At 31.6% G+C, this 18,904-nt stretch overlaps 1 protein-coding gene across 1 annotated transcript; it reads right to left on the minus strand.

The window, feature by feature from the left end:
- Positions 1-103: 103 nt before the first annotated feature.
- Positions 104-18,738, minus strand: LOC149729621 (protein kinase C-like 1B). Its single transcript, XM_089887077.1, has 16 exons — positions 18,228-18,738; positions 17,973-18,107; positions 17,264-17,315; positions 15,935-16,088; positions 14,374-14,408; positions 13,464-13,540; positions 11,072-11,207; positions 10,437-10,567; positions 10,153-10,192; positions 8,320-8,444; positions 7,267-7,434; positions 6,206-6,360; positions 5,339-5,477; positions 3,132-3,320; positions 1,935-2,075; positions 104-1,167 (listed from the first exon to the last, which is right to left on the minus strand). Exons 1-16 carry the CDS (start codon positions 18,432-18,434, stop codon positions 952-954), a joined length of 2,100 nt encoding a protein of 699 aa, XP_089743203.1. The 5' UTR covers positions 18,435-18,738; the 3' UTR covers positions 104-951.
- Between the last annotated feature and the right edge of the window lie 166 nt (positions 18,739-18,904).

Here is an 18,904-nt window from a genome sequence, read left to right on the forward strand (position 1 = left end):
AGCTGGAAGAAAACAAAAAACTTGTCGATGGGAGAAGGCAAGAATATGTGTGACTAATTAAAAACTTAACGATACTTTTGCCCCTTAATAAAAAGCTGCTGCATTTGACATAACTGGAGATAGCCTTTTATTAGCCAAAACAAGAAGAATCAATTGTTAATTCTGTACACTTACCCATTATTGGGGATACAAAAACTATCTAATATTAATTGACATTAAAAACGGGCGAGTAAAAGTAGCTTGCCAGTTCTCGGAACAAAAAAAAACAATAAAACAACAAAGAGGGGATTTCTGATCAAATAAACAAAATCACAACAGCACAGTTGCATTTGATCAGTAAATTGAGAAATTAAACCTGGTGAGAAATATCTTTTTGACAATAACATGATTATAGGAGGGAATTACCAACAATTGTAGGCATTCGGTGTGATACAAAAACGTTTTTTCACTGACTGATCAGCAAAGTAAAGGAAAACATGCAAAGTACATGATGGGTTGAAATAGAAACAATGATGCATGCATTTCATTTGTGATTTTATCAACAGCAGCAATTGATGATTTAAACCAAGTAAGAAAAAATCCATGCGCGCAGAGGTCGCAAAAACGAACAGTGGTTCTAGCTTGGGGTCTGGGTTGCACCGTCCGAAACAGTCACAGCTGGTTTTGCATTTGATTTGACTGCGACCTCAGATGAGCCATTGGCGTTTATGGTGCATTGAAACTTGTAGTAAACAAAACGATAAGTGCAGGAAAGGTAACGACGATAAAAATGGGTAAGGTACCACAGTCGTCGGCCTTGAAGACTGCCGAAGCCATTTCTGGTTACCTAATGCTGCAGTTTGCATTTTTCGGCAACAAGCATGTGTGCAACTGCAGAAGGCAGTGAAGAAATTGTCACGGTCTGTTGACGTCTGTAATCTCATCGCGAAGATTTGGGCGGGAGGAAAAACTTCAAAGATCAGTTGATGGCACACTTGACGTGGACTGCACGCTGGGTGACGTGGCTGGTTTGCTCTTGATTGAACCGGAGTAAGCAGAGTTGACGAAGGAAAATCCACGGAACTCTGATTGATTTATCGCTGCAAGAGATTGCGAAGGTATCGGAGTGAATCGTGGCGACATTCGCGTAAAATCGGAATCAAAGTTGGTCGTGTCGTAGATGTTTTTCTGTCAAACAATAAATGTTTACTGATAAAATTTTGTTAAAATTAAAAAATTGTTAAAATTGCCAACTAAACAGCAGTTAAATATATTTAAAATAAACAAACAGTAAGGAAGAAGTAAACAGAGTTTGAGTTTGGTATAATAGTCTATGAAGCAAAGTCCCTTTATGGTCCCAGCACACTTAGAGACTTTTTGTAAAAGTTTTGGCACACAAGTTCAAAATTCTTAGAACAATTTAAGAAATCCAGGTCCACCTATCTATGGAAGCACTAACATTATGTAGCATATACCATATTCTATATGGGTGAGCACATACAGTTCGGCATGTCAGAACACCAAGGAAATGATTTTCAGCCTTTTTTAGAGCAACCCAAATATTAAGCAGGTAATCCAAAATTAATTTACAATTTATTGTAATTATTGTAATATGTAATAAAAAAAAATACACCCAGCTGACACAACAAATCAAATATTGAACCACTTTAGGTTACTTTTATCCAGTGGTTGAGAAATATTGACTTATAAAATCAGATTGGGTTTAAAATCCTTATTAATCCATTAGCACTTAATATCTAAATATCCTGATCGTGTTTTAAACAATTAACAACGACCTATAGGAGCTGTGACCTGTGAGGATATGGTTTTATAATTTTTTGAATTTCCTATGTTTACTACCAAATGGGTCCAGAAAATAGATTAAAAAGGTGTTTCATCTTCCCCCACCCTACTATATATTAACCAATCTAATACTAATCTAATACTAAACTTACCACTGAAGGTTTAAATGGAGGTTCAACTTTTTTCTCTTCGAGTGATTTCCAATCAACAGATTCAAAGAACGGATGATGAAGTATCGCTCCCTCTCCTCCACTCCCGCATCCTAACCTACGAGCCGGTTTCTTCGTCATGAACTAAAGTACATTTTATCGTTAAAATCAGTTTAAAATTTTTTTTTCAATACGAACATTCCTAGTTTAAATGAATGCAACTTGTTTATTCATTTTCAATTTAAATAAATGTAACTTATTTATCCGTTTCTAATTTAAATAAATGTAACTCATTTATCCACTTTTAATTTAAATAAATGTAACTTATTTATCCGTTTCTAATTTAAATAAATGTAACTCATTTATCCACTTTTAATTTAAATGAATGTAACTTATTTATCCTGATTAGGGATGCACATTACAGAATTTCGAATTCATGAGATTCGAATCCTTATGTATTCGAATTTAATTACGGGATTCGGTATTCGGTTTAATGACGTCATTACAAGTCATCTAATAAATTATAACAACAATTTTTTAAACTTAATAATTAAAAAAAAAATTTTGTCTCGCTACGTCTTTTTATAGTCTGCTATACGTTTCATGACGCAAAAACTACCCAATAGTACAATTTTTGATCATTTTACAGCTCATGATCCAACAAGGCTGCAATTAAAGAGTCAATAAACTGACTTATATGTGTAAAATTATTTTTTCTTATAAATATAAAAAGATTCGAAATTCTAGATTCGAAATACAGTATTCTAGGATATCCTAGAATACCTAATTATTCTGCAATGTGCATCCCTAATCCTGATGTAGCAGGATAACTACAGTTGTTTTGCCACATTGGTTCTGTTTCATATCCAGACCCTTAAAAATGACCATGTCTGTTACTTGCTGGATGATTGAATAAAATTATATAAAATATTATAATTCAACAGGGGTATGTTTCAAAACTCCTACTAGTACTAAAAACTTTATACATTTTCCTATATTATCTACTAAGAAAGACACTTTTACTAATTGCCTAAAAATGCTGCTAAATCAAGATTTCATAGATTAAACTTGAAATCAAAAATAATTTATGTTTCAACATCAATCAGAAAAAAAAAAATTCTAAATGTAATAAAAATTAGACAACGCTTTTCTTAAAACTAGTTTACAAGTGTACAAATGAGTTAGTTTTATAGTCAATACCATTTCCAGTATATTAACTGCATTTTTGGTGAGCCACACTGGGTATAAGACCTCATCGTTCATGATAGATTCAAACAGATCATCCTCATTGTCAGCTTCAAAAGGTGGTTGGCCAGCCAGCATCTCGTACATGAGCACACCAAGTGCCCACCAGTCAACTGACACTCCATAGTCAAGTTCTTGCAAAATCTGTGGATGGAAGTTTTATGTAAGAATTTATTTTTCGGAAATTTTGGATCCTGAAATTTAATGTGTCATTTTGCCAGAATTCAAGTTAATGCAAAATCTGTGGATGGTAAGATTTAGGTGTAAGTAAAAAATTAATGTTTGGGTATTTCGACCTTGAAGTTTAATGTGTCATTTTGCCAGAATTCAAGTTAATGCAAATTCTTGGGTATTGTAGATTCATGTATAAACAAGAATTTAATTTTCTGGGATTTGGACTTGAAATTCACTTTGTCATTTTGCCAGAGTTTTTGACAGGGTAATTGAAGTATGTTGATTGCCAATGACATTGGTATATGGAATATGTAGGTAAGGTTGGTTGGTGGAATTTGCCACTCACGGGTTTGCAGGAATTTATCGGGCACAGATTTTTCAGGTGAGTTTTACGGCTTGTGAAAGCTGATGAACCACGATTATCATTTTAAAGGTAGTGTGACCCGTATTAAGAAGCTTTGTATATGTTTTAATACTTCTGTTTTTTATAGTTACAGCATCCCAAAATATGTTCGAGCTAAAAGAAGAACATACATTATACATATATATATAGTAGGGTGGGGCAAGATGGGACACTGTATAAACCATATCTTCATGACTCCCATAGAACATTGTTAAAAATCAGGATATTTGGATATTATCCCCCACCCTACTATATTACGAAGTTGTACAACTGACAAGTATGTTAGCATTTTTTCTTCTGAACTCTGATAAAAAATATGATTTATTTCCTTTGTATGAACCACAACAGTTCTATTTATTGTAAGTGTCTTATGTAACAGTGAGTTAAGTACACGCAAGTTGTAAGTGATCAACAGTTTAATGACTTAATACATTACTAGAGCCAATAAAACATTTAAAACAGGCCCAGTGGGTATAATAGCTTTGGACTCACTACACTCATCTTTTATTTGGTTAATTTCCCATTAAGTTTATAAATTTTAAATATACGTTGGTGGTATATCGCTATACACTTTGTTGGTGGTTATACTTTTACCGATATAGTGAAGTGTCTATAAACTGATCAAGTTTTAAGAAATTTTTAAATTAATATACCATCAAAATTATATATGTATATTATTTTATAAAAACGCACTTAAATATATATGACCCCAAAAAATTATTAAAGTTTGATGCGTTTGCACACATTCTCATAAAAATAAATCTAAGAGGCAAAAATGAATACACTTAAATTTTATTTTTTCAAAAAGTATCAATGCTATAATAACTAAAACTTAATAACTAAAAAATTATGACAAGAAAATCCAACCACTGAACTGATGTCATGATTCATGGCTATAACTATAGACTTAACTGTAAAATTCTGCTTTTTATAAAGATTATAATTTTAAACTTACTATAAATAAATGTTAGTTTTAAAAACCATTAATTTTTTTATAGAATACTTTATTACTGTTTTACCCAGTATATAAAATGAAAAAAACCTCAATTTAAAATGATTCTCAGCCCGTTATATTCAAAACCATTACAGATACAAATAGGTAAACATTGGATATTTGTAATTTAAACAGACGATGGATAATGTCAATACATTTGAGTGTAACCACAACCTCACTAATAATTAAGCACCCTATGTATTATTAACTTTATTAAACTAACAAAAAGGGTTAATGAGGTCATTTTTGTAAATGGTGTGTAGATCTTTTTGAATTGAATGTTTTTTCCTTTTTCCATGTGAAGTTCAACTCTACTGAAAAAGATATGCATGTATGCTGCCTGTTCGTTTAGTTTCATTTATTTTTTCATTTTTTATTCTCGTTTTTTTTCCAAATTGTTTACCACCAAATTCATTAACATAATTTACCACAAACTCACTATAACACCCTCACTCATTAATCACCTTAACATTTCACCTTTACACCATTTGCTCTGCTACCATGGCCATGAAAACCTGTGGTTTCATATTCTGCATTGAATTTGTACTTTCTGTCAAACCCACCACAAAATGACAAAAACAAACCACCAACCTCCGGCGCGATGTAATCTGGCGTGCCACAGAATGTCATGGCGAGATTACCATCTTTGACACCTTCCCTACACATTCCAAAGTCGGCAAGTTTACAGTGGCCTTCTTGGTCGAGAAGTATGTTATCAAGTTTGATGTCCCTGCGCGAAGAACATCTTTGTGGAAACTGCTGTATTGTGTTTATTTTACTGTGATTTTATTATGCTTTAGGTCTTGTATTGAGACTCAAAGCTGCTACATTCAATTTTGAGTACCCACTATGACAATACTATATAATATATGAAATAAAGAGTTAGGCATAAAGCAAAGTTGGGTTTAATAACCACAAGTATAAACCTAGGAAGTAATTTTAAATGTAAATAGTAACATATAGTTGGCTGGGGGAAGACGGGACACCTTTAGCACGTATAATATTCCAATATCCTGATGGTATTTTAAACAAATAATACCAGGCTATGGGAGTCGTTAGGGTGCGGTTTTATTATTCTTTGAATGTTCTTTGTTTACTACCAAAGGGGATGAGATAATAGAGTGAAAAGATGTCCCATCTCCCCCCATTCTACTATACAAAAAAGAGAAAATCTAGTGCTACAAAACTGTACAACATTTTGACTGTTACATTTTCAAAGCACCAGATCCTTTCTGTATTTCTTTACAGAAGAATCGTTCAACTCTATGAAGACCAGATCGCGGAATTTATTACATAAAAATTTATTACAATAAAAAGTGAACTTAATATATTATTAATAAAAAAACATGAAAGCCTACAGTTATGAGTGCAGTGTTGCCCAATATATAAATTTCCACATGCAATAACAGCTATTGTATGACCCCTAAAACATATAAGGCATCATTACACATTGCTAACCTGTATACGATTCCATGTTTGTGCAGAAACATGAGAGCCAAGATAACTTCAGCTGCGTAAAATCGTGATCTTTCCTCTGAAAACTTCCGTGACTTTTGGATTTGAAACATCAAGTCACCTCCGTTCACATACTCCATGATAAAGAACAAACGCTCCTACAAATATTAAAAAAAAATTGGAAAATAATTTGAAAAAGTCTCCTAGGATTATTTAGAAAAAGTTTCTCGTTTTTCAAATATTTCGAAAAATGCTCTTAGAACTATTTTAAGCTTTTAAAAAATATTTTTTTTTTATTTTTGTAAGATTGTGGGGTGCAGGTCCTGGCAAGGCACGCTTTTACTGCAAAAAAGTCAAAAAATTAAGATATTAAGCATACAGTAGTTTACAGTAAAAGTTATTTTAAAAATTGACCCAAGATTTTCTTAAACTGAATGGTGTAGACTGTAGTGTAAGCATTCAAGCTTGTTACCTTTTTATGCTGCAACAGAAATGTCAAATTGCTATCGACATTCTGATGCAAAATGTAATTTCAAACTGACAGTTCAAATTATTGGAAAAAGCTAAGCGCAAATACCAGGAAATGAAAAGAGATTACGTTTGTTAAAGTGCAATAAAATTCTTTCTCCTGTAATGTGTGGATGTTTATTTCATTTAAAATCAATAAACCGAGATACTCAAACTGTTTTTACAGAAGTGATTCTTGCTGCCAGCTAATGTGATGCACGTATATAGGATATTCAAATCTCAAGCTTTACTTTAAATAACATTCTTCCAAATTTTTTTTTTTTGAAATCTTGTTTTACTTAGTTAACTTATTTTTAGCCAATTTTACTTATTTTTAGCAGTATAAAATTGTAAAAAATAGAGCTTTTCCAAAACAAAAAGTAACAGAATCTCAAAATGTTCCATTAAACTTCAATAGGGCAACTACCCTTTCACCAAAGCTTAAATTTTATTTTTTACACCAAAAACTAATCAAATTTTAGAACAAAACTAAAAAAGTTTTAAATTTAATAAAAATATGTTTATTTAAACAAATTAATTTTTTAACAAAAACTTACTCTGTTTTGAAAACAAGAATGAAGAGAAGTTAGAAAAGGATGTTCGAGAGCAAGAACTCTCTTCTCTGTCATCGTGCAATCTACATCATCCTCTGCGCTTATCACATCTTTCTTTAAGACTTTGACGGCAAAAATTTCTTTCGTGACTCTGTGTTCAGCCAGCATGACCTGAAAGGAGGAATGGTGTGTTTGAAATGTATGTGGACAGAAGAAGTATATATAGTAGGGTGGGAGGGGGGACACTTTAGGAACATATTAGTCAAACATCATAATCGTGTTTCAAACATTTAGCAACAGTCTATGGAAATCATGAGGATACAGTTTTATACTTCTTTGAATGTTCTATGTTTACTACCAAATGGGATGAGGAAATAGTATGAAAAGGTGTCCGTTCTTCCCCTTCCCTACTATATGTAATATTGAACAGTTACATGGCTATTTTTTATTTGTTGCTAAGTTTTCCAAAATAAATATGCAGCTTTTTTCAAGCTTCACTACTCATCACATCAAGCACTTGCAGTATTTCTGACATGTTTATTATTTTTAAAAACGTTGTTTTAAAATTACAGTAACTTTTATGATGTATAATCTTGCGGTGTTTAAATAGTTGTGTAACAAAATCCAGGGTAACTTTAAAGCTACCACGTTTGAACTTTTGCAGTCACTCATTATGTGAATTCTGGCACCCCCATGACTCAATTTTCGCAGTTAAAACTTCCAACAGTATAATATAAATCGGAACAAAAAAAAACATTTCAAAGATTAGAAATATATATGTTTAAAATTAGTTTAAAAAGTACTTTTTTACAACTTTAGGTATATATGACAAACATATACTTCTGCTTTTTACTCGATGGTCAAGTATTTTACAAATATGGTTATAACCTAAATGGCCTACAAACAGTGCAGTATTATTTATCTATGATTTTTAATAATTCAACTGTTTCCAAACAAGTACCTAAAGAATGAGATACTTTTACATAAGCGCCAAAAAAAACAACAAATATATGGCATAGGCAAGAGTCGTAATCTATTACACAAACAAGTGAGTACCTTTCCAAAGCTTCCTTTTCCAAGAACTTTAATAAAAAGGAAATCTGTAAGTTTGACATTCTTCTTGCTTGGATCACTATTTGTAGCTGACAGTCTTTGTTTCATTATGGAACCATTACTTGAATCTGTATCACAATTTTTGTATTTTAAAATATCGTCAGGAAAATGGTTTATGCTAAAAAAATTATAAAGTAAGCATTTGTAAAGAGGGGCACTAGAAGTACATGCAGTAGCAAACTGCTGTCTGAGTGTCACAAAAAAGTTAGATTTTATTCTAAATTAAAACTTTAAATTGTAAAGTTTAAAATAGATAGAAAGTTTTAGACTAAACTTACTTTCAGTTAGAACAGTAATTAACTTTTGTACAGGCAGTTCCATAGTTATACAATAACATGACTTAAAATTATTTGTTGTCTGTTTTGTGTTCTGTTCAGAAGCTTGACATTCTAATTTTATCTTGGTGAGCAGTGAGCACCCATTATAGCTAAAATGTGTTTGAGACTTTTTACATGCACATAGTTTTAACTAAAGGTAAAAAAAAGTGAATTTTTTTAAAAACATATTTACTTCATGCAAAAACAGGCAGCAAAACCAACAAAAAACGTTTTACATTTTATTTTTAAACCCTGCTAATAACATTGTATTGAATGTGAACCATCAATATTTTGAAGTGTGAAACATCTGTCAACACGCTAAGAGTCTACCCTATTCATTATAGAAGGCAATTAAGTTGTATTGATTTTTGATTAAGCCATACATTGTGATAAATATTTCAGCGCAGGTCACTTTGCATAACCAAGGGACAATGATCCCTTGTGTATTTAGCATTCCCTAAGCAACACCTATATGATGTGTGATACATGCGACAAACATGAGTGCATAAGTTTATTAAATTTTAAAGAAGATTTTATGTACCGAGCGTGCTGCAGTGTCACTGATGGGTTTGGTCATGGTTAATTTGATAACGTCATGTTCTAATGTGTAACTAAGTAACAAAACTACTTTTAAGGTCATTTAACATTAAACTGACAATGGCTGAAACCATTTTTTACAATTTCTCATTTATTTCTTACAATTTCTAATTCCCCATTTGTGCTAAAACATGGTGATTGTGGTGGTATTGAATGTTACATTTAATTTAGTTTATATTATATCCCAAGTCCATAATTTGCTGCTAAAATTGGAACTATAATACTTTAGAGTTGTAAATTTATGCACACTATTTTTAGTGTAATACTTTTTTTACTAACCATTTAATTCTATTTATGTTTTTAGCTATAAGCATATTTTAATGACTGTCTTTTGGTAAAATTATTTGATTATAATGTAAGCTTAAATAGTGCCAGCTGTATAATAATGTACAGTATGTCCACGTGTGCTTTATTTCTCTCTTTTTACAGTCTGTTTAATCATAAATGCTTTTAACACATGAAAGACTGTTTTTCATACACGTCTTGATGAAAACCAGATTTTAGTGTAATATTATTGAGTAGGAATGCCAAAACAAACTTGAAAAGATAATAAATCAAGTTTTATAAACAGGTGTGCCATGGAATGGTTTAGGGAGTGTCACGTAACAGTAATTAACAATCAGTTTGTACAATGTGTTTGCGTAATGGTTTGAAATATTTAGTTTGCAAACAGATGTGAATCCTTAACAGTTTTAAAATCACATTCCTCTTATTAATGCGCTGGTTTACAACTGATTTAAATATCTTGTTTAATTAGTTATGTAGTTTTGAATAACATGCGCAGATGGCTCTAATGAGCTAACTAGCTTGGCCACAGTTAGACCAACACATAAATAAACAATAAGTCAAAACAAGTGCTTACCTGATGAGCCTTGTACAAGTGAGGTCTGGCTACTGAATGACTGCAATACATACAAAAAAAAAACAATTTAATTTTTATTTGTGATTGTAAAAAAACAAACTTTTTCAGCTTTAAGTTTTTCTTAAACAAAATTATTAATTTTATTTAAAAAAAAACAAATTAAAAACTACCTAAAATTAAATAGAGCAGTTTTGCAAGAAAAAAAAACAGTTTTTAAAAATAGTGTCTGATACTTGGGGGTTTAGTTTTTAAATACTCGTATGCAGAATGCTCAGGAAACTTACTTTCTTGGAGGAACTGTTGCTGATACCAAGTTTTCCTATTTCCTTTAACATATCAGCTAACTGCTTCTCGTTTATACCACAAGAGTTGGGTATATTGGCTGCACAACGTTTGTGAACATTTAGCTTGCAAGCTGGAATAATAGCAAATAGGTTAAATGTTAAAAAATAGTCATTTTCTAGCTTATCCAGTGCAAAAAATACAACAGTTTTTCTTAACTTAAATGACTTTTCATTGTGGTACAAATCTCATTAAGGTTTTCAAGCTGTTGTTGCCTAAATTGCACCAATTTGTTGTACCTTTGTGTGCATTATTAATAGTTGATCTACATAATGGTCATTTAAAAAGTGCGTATGTAAATAAACAATTTATAGATTTTATGTAAGTGTTTGTATAGTATTAATAAACCATCTAAAACTGTTCGTATGATAATTAAAGTTACGTGCTATTTGTGTTTTCACTGCTAGTACAACGAGTTAGCAACTTGGTTCGTTTAATTATAATGCGCAATAGATTTTGAGTGGGCATACTAAATCCATGCACCAATTAATATTTCCTCTAACAAACTATGACTCATTAGTGATGTCATCGCTGCTAACGACTCAGCAAAAGTTAGGCAAGTGTAAATTGTACTCACATTTGCATTGCATGCCTTGTGAGTAAAGACCATACAAAAGAGAGCCACAGTGGTCACAGAATGTGAAAAATGGGTAATTATGGGGGCGGAACTTGTGGGGTACATTGAAATTTATACGACCCAGCGATGGATTCTCCTGTAACATAACATTTTGTTCAAGTTTCCACAACAAACAAAACAGGTCAACCAAATGCCTAAAATGAGTCATATTTCAGTGTGTGATGTGTGTGATAAGGTAAAACAACAACAGTTTTTTACATACAAGACACATAAAGAAACTTTTTAATTTGTAAACAAACTTTTTTAATTTGTAAACAAACTTTTTTAATTTGTAAACAACATCATCAAACATTCAGCTACGAAAAAACAGCTGTTGTAGTTTAGATAAAAACAGTTGACAAAACAAACTGTGTAAGAAATAGAACTAATACAAAATCAAACCAAAAGACAAAAATTATAGATGTATAAATTAATTAATGATGGTAACATGCTAAAAGTATTAATTTGACATTTATCTATATTCTAGTCTTACACACTTTTTAAACTATAAACCAGATTTTGTTAATAGGACAAGTTGGTTGTGCATAGGGATGCACATTCCAGAATTTCGAATCCATGAGATTCGAATCCTTTTGTATTCGAATCTAATTACGGGATTCGGTATTCTGTTTAATGACGTCATCACACGCCATCTCATACACTATATTACCAATTTTTAAAATTTAATAATTAAAAAAAAAATATTTTTGTGTTTGTGGGACTTTCGAGAGTAAACGTTTTGCAACGTCTTTTCATAGCCTGCTATACGTTTCATGACGCAAAAACTACCCAATAGTACAATTTTTGATAATTTTAGAGCTCATGATCCAACAAGGCTGCTATGAAAGAGTCAATAAACTGACTTATGTGGGTAAAATTATTTTTTCCTATAAATACAAAAAGATTCGAAATTCTAGATTCGGAATTCTAGATTCGAAATAAAGTATTCTAGGATATCCTAGAATACCTAATTATTCTGTAATGTGCATCCCTAGTTGTGCAACTGATTAAAAACTGATTAACAGTAATCTGAGCTAGGTTGGTACACAAATATTTCTAGTAACATATGGTAGAATAAAATGCTCTGCAGACTCCATTTAGCACATCTGCCTTGTGTGGTCTGCAGTAGTGGCATGTTTGGTGGCAGTGGCATGCAGATTATATAGATTATATGCTATTTATGGCATTTAGATGTAATAAATTGTAAAATAACCTGACTTTAAATAAACTACACCAGTACAGGAGCATTAAGCCTATCATGTTGCATGTAATAGGGATAAAGGGGTGAAATTAAAGTGAATAAGCTGGTATGTTTTGGTCAGAGTCGTATAAACACCGAGTAGTCCAACTGCCGTCTATGTGTGTCCAAAATAGAGCAAAAGTGGTGACTTTGACAAAGGGTTTAAACGAACTTGTTAAGTTTTGTTTGTGTTTTCCTATTGTGGGAAGGTGTAAAACAGCTTCTATTTACCTTACCAAACATTTTTTAGAAAAAATGTATAAATTTAGCCGCATTAAATGACTAAAATGTCGTAAATCAACCGCTTCTAATTCTAATTTTTGAGTTTTTTTGACACAGAAAACAAATAACACATGTTTTTTACATTTTTCAACTTTAAATTTGTTTTTAGGCCCAAGTTTTTCTGTAATTTACCGAAAAACATACATTTTCCCTATACCTACTGTGTTATTTTGGAACCAAATTGCCGTTCAATTTGTGTTTTACGTAACAATGGGTTGGACTACTCGGTATTTCTATGGCTCTGGTTTTGGTGATATGCTTAAGGTTCTAACATAACATATTTTTAAATTTAATTAAATGAACAGATAAGACTGGTTTGAACTACTTTAATTTGACTTCATTTAAAGTAAAAACTGTTACCTTATCTACTTTAATATAAAAATGCACCTTAAAATTAGTAGGCCTATACCAACAAAATGTATATATACATAGGCTTAAAAGTTACCCCTAAAGTTTTAAATATCAAAAAAACAAAAAAATATAGATAAGAAAAAAGACTCAGAATAAGCTGATGTAGTTCTGTTAATAAAAAAATAAAACCTAATAAAGTATTTTATATTTTACAAACAAATATATATTTCATACTTTCCAATTGTAAATTTAAATTGAATTTTTAATATTTTTTTTCAATTAATCCTTAACAAAATAATCAACAAAAAATGTTCGTTTTAAAAAAAAACATATTTAAAAACAGCAGTCATATTAAAACCTTGATTACTTTCAATCAGAACGGAAACACAAACGAGTAATTAAATTCAGCCCTTGTGATTGTAGCAAACTGGCAATTAATCAATTCTGCAGCCGGCTGAAGCAAAAAGAAAATGTACAAACCGGTATTTCGGTCTTGCATCCAGGGCATTTCTTAAGCACAAGCTCATGGCAGCGTTTGTGTACCACACAGGTGCAAGCTGAAAATCAAAAAGACTTGAATTGAAAAATAAATTACAGCCATACTTTCTGTCACATCAATATATGGACTACTACTTGCGACTATTACAGTAAAGTAGCTCACTAGAAATATAAAACAAGGCATTTTAACTAAGCCACTAACATACTAACTACTAGAGGTTGACCAATATTTACGATCTGATTATCAGTAAAACTGTGCCGATAAGCTATAATACACTTATATATAAAATGTTCATGTTGTTCACACTATTAAATGCATGTGTTGTAATTCAGCGCTCATGTGCATGGTACTTTAACAATCACATTTTTAACAATACAAAAAAATGGAATGTTAGTGCCTGGCACCTATGTTGTTACCTACTAGAGAACATGCAAAATAGATATGTTATCTGTACTACTCGCAATTGCTTGAATACAAATATTAAACTTAATTAAAACTGATTTCTTTCATACGTTTTATACTTTTATCATATTAATATAAAATTATTGATCAAAAGCTAAAATTGGCATTAAAAATTCGGAGGCAAAATTAGAGGGTCACAGAACAAACAATACATATAATATTTATTTTGAGACTTGTAAGAAAATGGATTTACATTTGGTTTTGAAATACCATTTGTAATTATAAGATACATATTATAGCTGTGGTTAAGATTTTAATCAGGCTAACAAAATAGTATGGACTTATCACAATCTGAAATTAGTAATGACCCTTAAAGTAATATGAATAAAAAAGTGCTGTACATCAAAAATAGTAAACCAGTTTATTGAAAAAACCATAATACTGTGCGATAGTATGCAAAAACTAAAAGTTTGTAACTTTTAATCATACCTTGGCACTGGTAGCCTTGCTTTCCAACCAAACCCCTGAAAAAAATTATATGAAACTTATTTTTTAACTGGCAGCATAATATTAATGTATACATATGTGTAGAGCTATTGGTTATATAGTATATAAATATGTTTGTATGTGTGTTGGGGTTAATCCAGAAGTATACTGTATATGCGATTTTAATTAGCTAAGTTTTTGGTTAAAAGCTGGAACAATATACCATTTGAAACAATGTCAAAGAATTTAACCCTTAATGCTGTAAGTGGCGGTCATCAACTTGTACACACCCTGCTACCTTTCACATTCATTCAACCATAACAACAATTCAGTGAAAAATGTTTCAGATTTTTTTGTTTTTTCTTACATTCATTCAACCAGTAACTACTCCCTACCACACCCACACTTAGTTTTAAAGTGTAACAGGTTCAATTAATTGATGAGTGGACTATGGAGATTTTATATGTTTAAATGGAAAGATTTTGTTTTTACAAACAAACCATACTGTATGCGTAACCATTTACATGAGAACAATATTGTTCGCTTCAGGTTTGTATCAATAGGTACAAAACACACATCAAACAGATGGTGAATGCTTTCTATTTGGTACTGAATAGAAGGCCAGCCACTCTACAACTGTGGCAAAATTAATCAAACAAAACACAAGCGGTGAACATCAAACATAAGATTCATCTTGATCAATTTATGGCCACATCACCGGATAAAGGGTCATAATCCATTGACCCGCTGACCTCTCTAATTTAGTAAAACCTCTTGGGAACTGAATTAGACAAGTTCTGAATGTGGTAATGGTTCACACTTTCAATTTGGGAAATTTAAATTACCAGTGTGAAAAATGGTTCTGCAGCTGTATTTGCCAGAATAAACACCACAAATTAAGTGTTTGATTATAGGTAAAACTAGTGTGACAAAAGCAAGAAATAACTTAAGAAAAACAAAGTTTCTGAAATAATATCCACAATGTAACATCAACATTCTCTAAATAGCAACATAAATCCCTGTGGTGCTATAGCTATTATAAAGGATGACTAACAGCATGCAAGCATTTATAAATAAATGAAACCACTGAGTTTCCTTAAATGCAACATTAGACCTTTGGGATATGAACTATTATGGTCTTAAGCTGATATAAGTTGGTATTTAATTTTTAAATAGTGAGTTATGAAGTATTACATTAAGTATTGCTTCTTGATTGTTAAACTTGTGGACCAACTAATTTTATGTAACAAACTTATTCAGTTGAAAAAGTAAAACCCATATTGTAAAATGTACTATATATATTGGTGTTTGACATTTAAAAAAAATATCAACAATGTTTTCTGGGTTGGAAATAAATGCCTAAAATGGTCTTTTATACAATACAACTTATGCTCAAATTTGGCTCCAATAAACATCGTATTTTATAATGCAAAATGTCAATCGTAATAAAATTGGATCCCAAAGGATATTTGAACTTAGATTTATTAACTTTCAAATGAGCTGTGCCAAGATAAAGGTGTTTGTTAGTGAATATATGATTAGCCAATATTTGTGATGGTCTCACCATATGAAGTCTTTGCAGTGGGAACAAAATGTTGGTTGCCTTAGGTAGGTGGCCAGAAACTTGTGACCACTAACACGGTGTATTCTCCGCCTGACTGCATTACGTCTACCACGCTTTCTTTCCTTCAGTTTAAACTTGTGATTGACATTGGCCCCTGGAAGCAATTTAGAGGAAAAGTCATTCACCTGCTCACAACACTTGGCACTATAGACAAATGCCAATGGCATTATGCCGCTAACCAGAAAATATTGATTTTGGACATTAATTGCATTGGCAATCTTAGATGGGGCAGAAATAAACCAGATGAAATAAAAATGTTTTGGAATGTCTTAGAATGTACAGCTTAAAGAATACATGAATTTAAAATATATCAGTTGGTTTACCCATATAGCCATAATTCATGTTTTGATTTTTAAAATACTGCTACTTTGCTAATTTATTAGACAGTATTTTTGTATTAAACAGCTAACTAAGTTTTCCTTATAATTATATAATTTTCCTATAACTGGTTTTATCAAGATTTTACCAACCAAGGCAAGTAATATCCAGAAATACATATCCGGACAGTGTGTAATTTTAACGGTAACTCTATACTTATCAACTTTACACCCTTGGTTGCTGTCTTAACAAAACAGCGCACACATAATTCAGCTTTTGTTGTGTTTGCATTCCAGACATGCCAGACTAACCACAATGTTCGGTCGTCAGCGCATGAAAAATTGAACGTGCCCGCAGCAGATTAAAAGTTGGATAATTGGCAAGCTGAGCCCGTCAGTAATCTTTCGCTAATGTGGGTTGCATGTCTGGTGCAGAGAACTACCACACGTCTGCTTTACGTTTGTGACAGGGTATACAACAATACAACATACTTAGCAAAGCTTATATTAATTTTATACATAAGCAGGGTATTTCATTTTAATCAAAAGTAATTGCAATTGAAAATTGAGAGTAGCCTATATATATATTTTATTAATTTAAATTGTAATTTTGTTCACTAGATCAGCACCAATCATAAATATTTAAAAGCATCATAGCTTGAACTACCAGTAAACATAACACAACCACTCAACTATAAACAAACAGTAGCATAGTTCGAGCCAATATAACCAGATATACAATATTAAACAGCTTCACACACCTTATTTACATTTTGTCATACTCTACTGATTTAATGCAATAACCCAAATCAATAGACAATTTTACACAATGCATGAACAAGATAGTATCTTTGTAGTATAACCTTACATTAAAAAAAAACAGCCAATTCCTTACAAAATGTTTCACTGAGACAACGATAGTCATGGAAAACAATAAATTATTAATGCCCACCTTGGTGGAGTTTCATTGTGACTTTTAGTCTGCCAGTTGGTTCAAGATCCAGCTGAGAATGTAAGTGATATGTAAACAGTGGGAACTCTAAGGGCCATCATTTTATTTGATATTATATTATTTAATTTAATTGTAAATATTTATTACATAGTAGGGTGGGGGAAGATGGGGCACCTTTTTATTTCATTTTCTTGTCCCATATGGTAGTAAACAGAGAACATTCAAAGAATTATAAAATCATAGCCTTACAACTTCCATAGATCATTGTTAATTTTTAAAACAAGATTAGAATATTGGGATATTATGTGCTAAAAGTGTTCCGTTTTCCCCTACCCTACTATAGATATATTTTGATTTAGGCTTGGTAATGGTCATTATACTAATAGCAAATACATAGGCTATAAAAGTGAGTGTACTAAATAGTAAGTGCACTATAGTAACTGCATGCAATAACACAATAAAATAAAAGATATATATATATAACTGTAAACTGTGCATTCTTGCAGTTAAACTATCAATTCCTTATAAGCCAATAAACTATTATTAAAAAAAGTGAATATGAGTTGGCTTATCTGATAAATAAACATGATTATACTGATAATGGAAAGTCATGACAAATATTGTGCTGATAGCAAAAAAAATAATTGACTCCTAATTTACAAGATATATATATTATATATATATAATTATAATTTTATATCAATCCTACCCAGAGCTCTTTCGATTCAGACCTATGTTCTTGACAGAATTGAGGTAACGCAAGTTGAGCATCAGCAACAAAATCATCGGCGCCCACAGAGGCATCGTGGAAAACTCGAAAAGTTATAACATCGGCATTCACGACCTGAGAACAGTTAATAGTTCGTTTATGCAGATGAAGTGATATGGTTTATAATTTAACTGATATAGTAGACGGATTTTAATAGAAATTGCTAGCCGAATAATTATCAGTATACAAACGCACCTGGTCGGAAAATGACTCCTCCCAAATAGGGGAGAGTGTTTTTGCTTTCGTTGGAGTCTTTCCAATTATGTGATCATCAATATTTATCTCAACGTAAGTGTCGAGAGTTGACACATTGATCCCAGGCAACCGTTTACTGAAGGCTGTGGGTCTCAGGTCAGAAGCCTCATTGATTTTGACATTGACGGTGCCAGAAAACCCGGACATTTCCGAACTAACTGTGGGTACTATGCCCTTGGTCTTTCAAATGTAAAACAGGTAGTACAATAAACCTAGGTTAAAATCTGGAAAAACAAATACAAAATAAATGGGTAAGTATTGGGGTGCCAAACATTAACCCTTTTTCTAGGTGTTTGCTGTTTGAACATTCCGAGTATCTTGTGTATAAAATAAAACTAAATGTAGATAAAATAAGATTTAGGATTTCTAGCAATGTAAACTTTTTAGGTATTCTAATCCATTTAGAAAACCCTACCCCCTAGTTGTTGCCTATTTTTGCAATTGAGTTAAAAAAGTGTTATTCTGCAATCTTCACACCCACAACCACAATTAAGAACTATTTGCGTTTATTCCAACTTTTTTTGTTTGCTCCGTAAATTGCAGTCGCACGTATTTAAAAAAAAACAAAATAAAAAAAAAAAAAAACTTTAAAATGCTTGTTACCCCTCACTGATACC

The sequence above is a fragment of the Ciona robusta genome, chromosome 10 (genome assembly GCF_009617815.1).
Source record: "Ciona robusta chromosome 10, ASM961781v2".
NCBI lineage: Eukaryota > Metazoa > Chordata > Ascidiacea > Phlebobranchia > Cionidae > Ciona > Ciona robusta.